Source organism: Rattus norvegicus, chromosome 3 (genome assembly GCF_036323735.1).
Source record: "Rattus norvegicus strain BN/NHsdMcwi chromosome 3, GRCr8, whole genome shotgun sequence".
Lineage (NCBI taxonomy): Eukaryota > Metazoa > Chordata > Mammalia > Rodentia > Muridae > Rattus > Rattus norvegicus.
Window position 1 is genome coordinate 89,828,853 of NC_086021.1, and position 12,239 is coordinate 89,841,091.

General features: G+C 37.6%; 1 protein-coding gene across 2 annotated transcripts in view; it reads right to left on the minus strand.

Moving 5' to 3' along the window:
* Positions 1-6,218: 6,218 nt before the first annotated feature.
* Positions 6,219-12,239, minus strand: part of Calcrl (calcitonin receptor like receptor) — a 97,546-nt gene continuing 91,525 nt past the window's right edge. Inside the window, exon 16 of one of the 2 annotated variants that reach the window (NM_012717.3) lies at positions 6,219-9,310. In NM_012717.3, coding sequence (NP_036849.2) covers positions 9,086-9,310 — 225 coding nt within the window. In that variant the 3' untranslated portion in view covers positions 6,219-9,085. The remainder of the gene's footprint in view (positions 9,311-12,239) is intronic. The other variant, XM_006234439.5, reaches the window with a different exon arrangement.

The following is a 12,239-nucleotide window of genomic DNA, read 5'->3' on the forward strand; positions in this document are numbered from 1 at the left end:
TGAATCCAGGGTTTTCGGGAAGATATGGAATTAACTCTTCTCCCCCAGGCCTAGGGCACCTACAACGATTGCAGCACAACTGACACAGCCTGGAAATCACAAGTAGTCCAAAGAGTTCCAAGTCCTATTCATTGCAGCTTTAAATCTCTATATACTTTGCACATCCTCACTTGCTGACTTACGCATTCGTCAACACCTCGGGACCCCTCGGAAGGGGCGCAGTTCAGGACATTCCTTTTTGCTGTAACAACCAACCCCCATTTGAGGAAATGGATACTTGAGGATCACAAAAACAAGTCAAGGTCATTGTGCAGTTCCGACCATGACTTCCACTCTGCTCCATTTTCTGGTTCTATGTGCTGACCTTGCTGGCTACGGCTCCAAAGAGGCAAGGCGCCAAACAGATCTGGCTGCCATGTGTGATGGTTGAATGGGGGTATCAGATGAATGAACCGGACAGAAAAACGTTTCTCTCAATCTCAGTTACTGTGGACAGACTCTCCAAACAGGAAATAACAGAGTAGAAAGGGACGAACTGCTTTCAATACAAAAACAAAGAGACAATAGACAGTGAGGAAAAGGACGTGCCTTTACTTTGCGACTGTACAGTCATTGTTTGTGGCTTTGTAGAGTAATTGTTTGTTTGTACTCCCCCTCCCCTTTTGTCAATTCCTTCTTCCAGAAACTATTTTAAAACCATGGTTTCCTTTCTTCCAGATCTTTGGGGGTTTTTTGGGGTACTTTCTTCAAAATTCTGGCTAAGGGGGCTGTAAGAAGTGCTTTTAGGCTGCTTTATTATATTTTTTTCTGTTTTATCTCTTGTCTTAACCAATTGGAACCTGAAATGGGCACTAACTAACTTTACCTTAATAATTCGGTAACAGTGTAACATGAACTAAAAACGTTCAAAAACTCACTAAGTTACCACTTAAGGGTTGCATTTCCTCCACAGATTCGAATATCGTTTTGCTAGATGAGAGAAATAAAACAATTATTTATTGACTCCCTACTATATCTAGAGCTCCCGTCAAATAGAACAGGCAGTATAAGCCAAGAAAGAAGGTAACACACGGTACTAAATGGGTGCAGAACTAGAAAAGCAAAGTGAGCATTTGAATGACCCAGCTGTCACTCAACTGGCCATGATGAGGTGAACAGAAACCACACTGTGCTACAGAGAGACCCCACGGCACCCTTTAAGTGTCTGCAAAGACAATTCTAGCAGGAATCAACTCATCTGTTTATGTCACATAGGATGCCGAGAACTTTCCGTCTGTTTCTGCTGTAGGAGGCAGATAGGTGAACAGATGGACAGTTCTAGAAAGATTTAAGTCAATGTGATCCGTCTACTGTGTAACAAACTGGACTGCATTTTTATAGGAGAAAGAGGAAGAGGAGTTTAATGTATGTCCACTTTTGTAAGCCATACATAATAACCCATCTCTGGACAGTAAGACAAAAGCAGAGAGGGGAAGGTCTCAAACAGTTACCGAAGGCAAATCTCCTACTGGGTGATTATAAAAAAAAAGGACGTATAGTCTTTGATGTTTAATTTAAAGCTTAATAATAAAACAAGCATTTATTGATTTAATGTGAAAAACAAATCCAAAATGATCTTTGAATAAGCAGCGTAGCTAGACTTTAAAACACAACCGTGGAAAAAGCTCATGATTTCTTCAGGGAATCTTGTAACTTTGTTTAACAAGTCGCAAACAATTAGTTACTTTAAAGACTTCAATGGGTTTCAAAAAATCATAGCTGTACTATTCGAATAGTAGGATTTAAGAAATAGGAAGATAGTAGCAGGTTTAATATTATCACTAAAAGTTATGGCATTTGACCTGCCGAAAACAACATGTGTGAAGCTTGATATACGATTTATTTTTTTGAGGCATGGAAATCTATAGCTTAAATAAAAGAATATTTAACTATTTAATACGTGTTTCAGCTTGGGACAAGAACGTATTAGTAGAAGTGAGTATGGGAGTACTCAGGCTTTACAAAACCGAAGGTCCTGCTATCTAACTTAGGTCATCAGACTCTTCCTTGGCATTGCTATCTCCGGCAAGAGTAAATACAAGCCTAGTTATTTAAGAGATGTCATGTATATAAAGGTACAAGGCAAGTCACTAAGTTCCTATTTTCCCATCTTCAAATAAGTTTAACATCCTTGAAAATTAGTTTCAAATTTAGAATTTTAAGTGAGCAAAAAGTCCTTGGAGGCTTTTACGTAAACATGCTAGTTTGGGATACGCTACCCTCGAGCCTTTGGAAAGTCCCTTTGTTCATTCTCAGGTTATTCCTGAAAATTAAGGGTGGTCCTAGAAGATATAAACCCTCACATCATGTCTCTGTGAACAAAGGCCACTGGATTGGAGTATTTGGAGTCCTGGTGGTCTGGGATATGCTTGCAGTTCACGTTTAAGCTATAGGGAGACATGTTTCCTTGATTCTGATCTCTTTTCATCGCGGGAAGAACACCAAGTCAAAGCAATCCCAGAATTGAGAACAGTCATGCAGAAACGAAAAGCAAGCCCTCTCTCCATTTCTCTTCCCATGAATCTAATGCTGGAACTACAAATACTGAACCAGAATTGATGCCAGGGCTGAAAGGAGAGCACATCTAAGTTCTTAACTATACTAGAATAATACGGTTAGCCTGGATTTATGGAACATGTGTTCATTACAGAACACAAACAAATTGCAGTCTACAAAACTGTCCTGGGCATATTGACATGGATCATCAAGCACTGTATTTTGTAGTAAAAATAAATAACGCCAACAATAATAGTAATGATAACAGCAAAATGCAGAACAGAAAAAGAAAACAAAAAAATGAAGGAAAGCAAAGAAGAAGGAAGGGACTCTCTGGGTCCTTGGGCTGCAGTGAATCCTTTGTTCACTGGTTATATTTTCCTTTTGTAGCTGGAATATGCAGCCAGAAGTACGCAGTTCATGCAGGTCTTGGAGCGCAGCAGACGGAGGCTCCGGGCCACACATGTACAAGAGGTTCACATGCGCCACATGGGACAAAATGAGACAAAAGTGACTATGCCTTCTCTGTTGGTTGTTTTCATCCTCTGCTCCTCCAAGCCGTAAGCTGAGGTAAATGTTTACAAGACTTTTGGACACGAGCATGTTAATTTTGATCCAAGGGAGGGGTTGTTTCTAGGTCAACTGAGGGATTTTGAAATGGTCTCCAGTTGGAACATAAACCATTTCATTTTGTAATTAAGAGAGATGAAACCGGATTTAATTCAACAACTTTTTTAAATAACCGCATCTGCTTCTATAAACCATGTTGTAAATTTACTCGTGGAGTTTGAACTGTAGTTTTCATAAATCCAAAACAAAGCAGCATTGTGCAAAGATATCAGTGCTCACAAGGAACTACGATTTACTGCCATGGGAGTGCAGTGTCATAGTGCTGCAGAGCTGTGAAAAGCAGTGTGGAGTATTCTCGAAACATGAACTATGTCCATTCGATCCAGCTATACCACTCTTGATAAACAGCCAAACAGCCCTGTACCTTATCACAAGCACTCCTTGTAGCCATGTTCCTGAAGGCATTATTTATAATAGCAAAGAAAGAGAAGCAGCCTAGTTGCCCTCCGATAGATAAGAGGGAAAAGAAAATGCAGTGTGTGTGCACAACTGAATTTTATTCTGCTATAAGGAAAAGTGAAATAATGAACAGAGATTGATGGACCCGGAAATAATTGAATCTAGGCTGATAGACCTGAAAAGTAATTTATTGAGTAGATAACCTAAATTCAGAGAATAAAATCACAAGTTCTTTTTTATGCACAAATCTTAGCTTATGATGTCTACATGTATGTGTGTGTGTGTATAAATAGGGGTAACTGTGGGTATAGACTAAGAAACTAATAAGGTCCTGAGAAGAAAAAATGAAATGTCCAGGAATGGGACAATAACACACTTGCCACATGAAAGCAAAAAGGCTATGGAGGGTAGGAAGGGCACAGCGGGTAAACTGGAGGGCACAGCGGGTGGATAGGAAGGCACAGCAGGTGGCGTGAGCAGGAATGTGCATAAGACCAAGGGAGAGGAGAATCAGCAAAAAACAAATTTTTATTTGAAAATTAAACCTATCACTGTGGGAGGTGAGGGGGGTTGGGAGGGAGGAAGGGGAGGGAAAGGGGGACAGGATCAGGTGTGGGAGGAGATGACAGGGTAGAAGTACAGAGGGTCAGTAAATTGAACAGAGGTATGTAGCAGTGGGGGAGATGGGGAACTGGGGTAGCCAACAGAAATTCCCAGATGCCACGAAAGCAAGAGACTCCCAGGACCCAATAGGGATGACATTAGCTGAAATACCCAACAAAGGGGAGGGAGAACCTGTAGAGACCATATCCAGGTAAGCCCCCCTCGTCCCCAACCCCGGTTGAGGGATGTGACTACCCACTTGTCTCAAAAATATTAACCCAGAATTGCTCCTGTCTAAAGGAAATGCAGGGACAAAGAGTGGAGCAGAGATTGAAGGAAAGGCCATCCAGAGACTGCCCCACCTGGGGATCCATCCCATCTGCAGACACCAAACCCAGACACTATTGCTGATGCCAATAAATTGCCAACAGACAGGAGCATGGTATGGATGTCCCCTGAGAGGCTCTTCCTTGATCAACACAGATGCTGATGCTCTCAGGCAACCATCAGATTGAGCACGGGAACCCCAATGGAGAAGTAAGGACAAGGACTGAAGGAGTTGAAGGGGACTGCAACCCCATAGGAAGAACAACAATATCAACCAGCCAGACCTCCCAGAGCTCCCAGGAACTAAACCACCAACCAAAGAGTACACATGGAGGGACCCATGGCTCCAGCTGCATATGTAGCAGAGGATGGCATTGTCTGGTATCAATGGGAGGGGAGACCCTTAGTCCTTGGAGGCTTGATGCCCCAGTGTAGGGGAATGCTAGGGTGGTGAGAGGAGAATTGGTGGGGGAGCTCATTCATAGAAGCAGGGGGAGTGGGTGTGATGGGGAGGTTGCAGAAACCTGGAAGGGAGGTAACATTTGAAATGCAAATTAAATATATATATATATATATATATATACACACACACACACACATACACCTACCACTGTGTATGATAGTTAAATTTTTAATTAAAAAGTAAGTTGAAAGACATTAAATTGTCAAATACATGTAAATGGTAAAATATGTCTGAAGAAAAATATATATATATAATATTCCCAGTGTGTTTTAGAAGTAGTAAGTACATGCTTGGAATAGTTGATAGGCTTAAATTTGCTCTATTATGTAAAAATGTAGTCTCAACTACAACAATATTAATTTCAATTTGTGTGTGTAATAGCATTTGTTATTAGGCATCACGCTAAGCATTTTGTGTTGTTTGATTTTTGTTTTTGTTTTACAATTGATTAACTTTAGAAGTAGTAGTTTCAAAATGCATTGAGCAGTATGTGATCTGCCTAGTTCTGTTATATTAACCTTTACCATGGAATAACTCAAAATACTATGAGGACATTTTTGTTTTCTGCATTTTTCCTAAGTGTAAGCATTTTTCTCTTCTGCGAACATTATGCTATTTTAATTCTATATTAAATATTAGCATATTATTTTAATGTCATCCTATATCTTCTGAATGCATAGTCTAATCATATTTATATTCACTGTTTTTGCTTACTTTTTATCAGTAATCATATCTGATTGCTATTTGGGGGGGTGTTTTTTCAAGACAGAGTTTCTCTGTGCAACAGCCCTGGCTGTCCTAGAACTCTCTCTGTAGACCAGGCTGGCCTCGAACTCACAGAAATCCACTTGCCTCGAGAGTGCTGGGCATGTGCCCAGCATATCCGGCTTTTGATTACCACTCTTGAACACAGTATTTTGTATATTCACTTCAGTATTTTTATATCCTCAGGCATATGTGGTATTTTAAATTCTCTTTTGAATAATTATAACATATTACTGGTTCCATCATTAAAGTCTTTGACACATTTAAGTTTTTATTTATGTGAGTTGTTGACCAGGTTTTCTTTTTTAAAAAATCTTGATGTACGTATTTTTATTCCTTTTGTTTCTAGTATTTACTACAAAGCCACTCCTTGGAATATAGTGCATAAAGAAGGAAAATTCCCTAAAAATGTTCCTGTTGGAGAGGATCTTTCCTTGTCTTGCAGTGTAACACTTTGTACACGTTACCACGTTAGCACAGAAAACAAAATCATATCTTTTTTAATTCATTTATTAAATTCACTTACTAGTTTATTAAAGTCTTTAAAGAGAGGAATAAAGACATCGCCATTTATTTTGCAAAGTATTTCTTTAATTGCTGCAAGAATTTTGTGAGAAATTCAATCACTCTGTACTCCAGGGAAGATGAGTGAAAGTGAATGTTAACTTACAATTTTAATATTCTCATAAAACCTAAATAAAGATTTTAAGTCGATACAACATGAGTTCTTTTAAGTGACCAGAACATCTTGAATATGTTTTACAGATGTTTCTATGAGCAAATTAAAACACAAAGAAAATTAAAATAGATTCACATTAAAATATCTAAACAGTAAGTGTAACACTGTGAGTACTAGTAAACTCTACATAGTTTGTTATATTTGAACAAACACTAAACTCCAGGATGGACGACTTATTAACAAAAACATACATAAGTCACTTCTAAAAATGACAAATCCAACTTTTAAATGCTAAAAATTCCCCCAAGTTAGTTTTTAGGCACCAGAGAAGTTTTCTTTCAAAAATTTCAGGTTTTTTTTCCTACAAGCAAAGTAGAAATATTTTAATTGGCACTTCAGCTTTAGAGAAATTTAGCTTCAAAAATATTATTACAAAACTAATACTGACTAATCTCAGACCTCTATGGCATGGTTGACACCACAGTAGATATTGGCAGTAGAGAAATCTCAGCTCTGCTCAATACGGTAAAAGAATAATAAAATTTAAAATTACAATAACTTTTGAATATGTCCTCTGGTAATTCGGCATTCTGTGCTATCATTTGCTGTTCAAACTTGACAGTTTGGAAGAATGCAGAATTTACATGAACACTGTCAGAGAAGATACGAAGACACGCCTTTGAATAATAGCCAGCTAAAGTTTGAACGTATTAAAAGGAAGGCTTGCACGGTTTAGGCAGTTGAAAGTTCAGAAAAGCATGAGCTCCTTTTCAATGCTGAAAGTAACTTAGTGACACCTTGGTCTGTATAGATAAATTACAAATAATGTCTGCCAGATCATCTAATACATCAGTGCTTGATAATTTGAATTATTTTCCTTGACAGTTTCGAACAACTTCTGAATTTACTATCTATTGTAGTTTAAGACACAATGAGGGAGGACTGAGTCATGCCTTTCATGCACTGTAGGCTGATGGACACACTTCAAAAAACATGGATTCATGTGACTGTCCCCAAACTGACTTTTACCAACTGAAGTCAATCTGGTTCTTCAGAAAGTCCAGACAAAGCAATATTAGAAAAACTAAATCCATTTAAAATGTCACTTTAACTTACAAGCGAAACTTTCTTCTACTTTAATTTAATTATTACCTAAACATCTGACATTTCATCCTCAGTGGTAAGTTCGAGTCTTCCCATGGTTGTATTATCACCCACAGTAGTCTACTGAAATACTGAAACAGTGTATATTATATAGAGACAATTCCTCTGTGGTTCATAAGAGAAATAACCTGGGCCTTTTTCAAAGCCATATATCTTCCTTTAGTAAAAGTCAGTAAAACTATAGTTTAGTGAGTTAAAATACACAATTGTAGCAGATTAGCACTTCTTACAGTAGTTGTTCATAATTTCTGAATTTGAGTGAATCATCATCCGATTGGAAGAGGCAATATGTCAGCACTCCAAAGATAACGTGCTTGTAAAAGTATGACTTTGCATTTTAAAATAAATATTTCACATCTTATCATTGATATTTCTGGGGGTTTGTTTTGAGTTCTCAAACTTCTGATGCTGGTATCTGTTTGTCCTTAAAATATTTACCAAATATAGAATTCAGTACTCCATTTTTTCTATAAAATAAATCAGCCCAGACACAGTATCAGACACCTAGTCGCATATAAAGTTGCATTATCCATCTGCTTTAAAACAGTTACTTAGGTTGTGTTTTGATTTGAAACAATAAAATAAAATGACAGAGTACTTACAGTTTCATTTGTACAACAATCTCTCTCTCTCTCTCTCTCTCTCTCTCTCTCTCTCTCTCTCTCTCTCAGATTCCCAAGATAAAAATAAATCCTTCATTGATTCCCTTCATATAAAATGGTTGATCACTTATCTACACAGTAGAAATGGAAAGGCCAAAGTTTCTATTTACAGATTCAGGAAGACTGATTTCCTCCTACTCCTGCAGCAAGATTTAGAGGGCAAAAAGGTAGCTGACAAAGTGTTTGTAGCTTCTATCAATACGTCTCCCTAGTGATTCAGAATGGATATGCCACAGGATACAACCATATGTAGCAGCAACTGAGAAGCCCATGGGAATTCTGCTCAGTTGCTTTTCTTAAAGAAAGGAACACGAGGTGACAGAGATAGCAAACTCTGTCTCGTCTACAGGAGAAGTTATAAAGAGGGTTAAAGTGTTTCTGGACAAACCGTTCACTACCATCAAATGACAAAGGATGAGGAGTTTTATAACAAAAACCAAACTTTCCTTTCATGTCTGTAAGACTGAGCAAGATCTTCTCAGACAGAGGAGCAGAGTTCTGGTCAGTGCGGGTGTGAGTGTGCACAGGTCCATCTGTGAGAGCATGCGGTGTTGTGCAGGTTTGACGACGCATGTCAGCTCCCAAGAGTTGATTGTGCTTATTTTCTTTCCAATTCCACATTCGGTGATGTCAGGTTGGTAACTTGAAATCAGCTATGGTAGGAGTATTTACTGGCCAACAATAAAAATTGAGGCTTTTCTCCCCCATAGAGAGAGGGTTGTTAAACATTTATCCACACAATTCTCATTTCATTTGAGGGCTTTCTTCATGGTATTCAAGAAACCCATTTGCTATTAAATCTTCCGACTATAAAATCATAGGTTCAAGTGACACAAAACAAGTGAGATTTCTGTATTTTCACATCACTAGATCATACATTTTTTCTGGTTTTAAGGCAACATTTTCAATATCCTGGATGCTTTTTCCATTTAAGTGTTCAGTGGGGCAGTCGTGGCTGTACCCCTGCACATCGCTGATTGTTGACACCGTATAGGATGCGCTGCGGAGAGCATCAGAGTGGGAAAAGCCATTGCCAAATTGGATTTTATACTGGTTCCAATTTCTTCTCAGAATTGCTTGAACCTATCAATCATCAATAAACAGAAACAGCAAGAACAACCCATTAGCAGAGATGAAAATATTCTATCTAAGGCATAGCAAAATATTTGGCAGAAAATGTTTTATTCTTTAAGGTAAGAAGAAAACCAAATGGTCCTGGTCTATAATTTTAGTTGCTAATGAAGCTGAGACAGGAATATTGCAAAGTCAACACCTGTCTGCATGCTAGTATCAAGTAAGCTTAGACCTGCCTAAATATTGTACCGATATCTTGTGTCAAAATAAAAAGTAAAGAGGAGAGAGAAGAGAGGGGGAGGGGAGAAGGAGAGGAGAAAAGAGGGGGGAGTGTGTGTTAGATCCTTGGTAGGTTACTCACTTAGCATTTGCAATGCCCTAAATTCAGTTCCAGTATCAACATACACATACAAATGAACATTTTGCAAATAATCTGTAATTTCGATTTAATTAATTTTTACTATTTTTATACCCAAGTGTAGTATGTGTATTCTTGCCAAATACAATTCACCTAGATAACTGGCTTTACATCATTACCTTAATAAAATGAGAGCATAAGTATTAAGAGTATATAGGAATTGGGGAAAGATGCAAATAAAAAGAATATAGGGACACTGGGGAGATCATCACCACTAGCAGTGGGGTTTAGTGAATGGTTTCTCTATACTAAAGATTGTTCTGAAATAGCAGTGCATTCATCCTCACAAGTCTTACTTCCTAAAATAACGTAATGCACTAGATTAGACAAAAGTGGTTATGAAACAAAGTTTAGGAATGTTACTTCTCCACTTCTGCATATTTTGTGTTTCTTTCATTTTTGATATTTTCAAGAATTATTTTTATTTTATGTGCATAAATGTTTTATATGAATATTTGTAAGTGTAGTGTGTGTGTGTGTGTGTGTGTGTGTGTGTGTGCACGTGTGCATGCCTGCTACTCAGTGAGGTCAGAAGAGGTTGGTAGGTGTCCAGAACTGAAGTTATAGATGTTTTTGAGCCATCATGAGAATATTGGGAACGAAATCTAATCCTCTGCATGAGCAGCAAGTGATCAGAATCCCTAGCTTTCTCTCCTTCCCCTGTATGTAAATGTAACTCTTCTTCACCACATGTGAGGGAGGCTTCTGATGAACAAACTCCCTTTCTAGTTCCCTCTGAACTCTGGCTGACTGGTTCAGTTCAGCTGTCCTGGCTCAAACTCCTCTTTAATCTGACTGCTTCAAACTGGCTTTTCTTGTCTTCTGACTAAATTGCTCTGCTTTGACCTCTAACTCTGGCAACCTCATCTTCTGGCTCCTTTTTATTTTCTGACTCATTCTGTCTTCACATGAAAACTTTCTCCCTGGCTCTGTAAAATTGTCCCACTGAAACTGTAAAATCGACCCCTATACTCACTCACCCAACCCCTCCTGGGGTGTTCTCTCAAGTATCCTCTCCTTCCAATGCTGTTCTTATGTTGGGCATATCCTATCTTTGACTCATTCTGCTAAATCTCTCTCTGATTCATCACTTTGTCTACCCCTCAATTAGATGTCACTTTCAAACATGGCTTCTTCCTTCTATAAACTAATCTTACCTATATTGTTTTGGATTAAAGGTGTTTAATAAAGGCTTGTCTGCTTTCCAGTCAGATCACAGAGACCTAGAAAATCTTTAGATGTGATCCCTTGCCAGAGCAGCCATTTTGCTGGTTTAAAATTCTCTAACCTGTAGCTTTCTTTTTTAAAACAAATGTGAAGTTTAATGCCTTTTTTCCTGACTGAAATTAGAGATCATGACTAGTTGTGTCAGATACAATGACTTTTTAAAAAACACTTATTTACTTATTATATATAAGCACACTGTCACTGTTCTAGACACACCAGAAGAGGGCACCAGATCTCATTACAGATGGTTGTGAGCCACAATGTGGTTGCTGGAATTTGAACTCAGGACTTCTGGAAGTGCAGTCAGTGCTCTTAACCACTGAGCTATCTCTCCAGCCCAGATACAATGATTTTTATTTTGATTGAACTAGAAAACTAGCAAGACTTCACTAATGCTGAGCCCTTAAAACAAATGGAAATAGTCAGCTCAGTCTTAGATGCCATCATCTTTATACTAACAGGTTTGTGTACAACCTGAGTAGAGGCTGGCAAGTTTTAGGTCGTAAAACATTTGTCCTACCCCTGTTGTGTAATATATGTTTGCATAAATGTTTGTTGTTTGAATAGATTTTCCCAAGCTGTCATCAGATGTTTTTGGCCAGGTCTTATGCCTGCCCCTCAGAAGAATCTAAGAATCAAAATAATAACAATAATTCTAGCAATTCATATACTCTTAGCATCCTCAGACGTTAAAGATATATAATAACTTTCTGTTCAAAATATTCATGTAAAATCCATAGTAAATATTTTATAAAATCTGTCTTGTTTCTTAGCATGTGCCTTCTCCAAACATTCTACAACCAATAGTGATTTATAGGAGACTACAGTTTTGGGGGTACTTTTAAGTCTTTTACATATTACCACTTAACATAAAAACAAAGTTTTCCTGCCTTATTTCTTGTTTTAGTATTAAAGGAAAAGGAATGGTCAAAAATGTAGCCATTCTTTCTTAAATATAATTAAAAATTAATTAATAAAATGTCTATTTAATTTTTCTGTAATTCAGACACTATAAAGGTGAAATGCTAGAAACTCAGTTACATAATATATTATTGAGAAGTTCAGCAACTTTTGGACCATTTCTTTGTATTTGGTAAAAAAAAAAAAAAACTAATGTATTTTCATATAAGTACTGTGGAAACAAATTAATATATGTATTTATCTTGCACAAAATTACTACTTGCTTCTCTCATGGTTTTATTGATTTTAAACCAACAAATAAGGTATTTAAATTAAAGTAATGCGTTAATATTTATGTATATAATGTCTTCAGACATATAAGCAAATGATAAG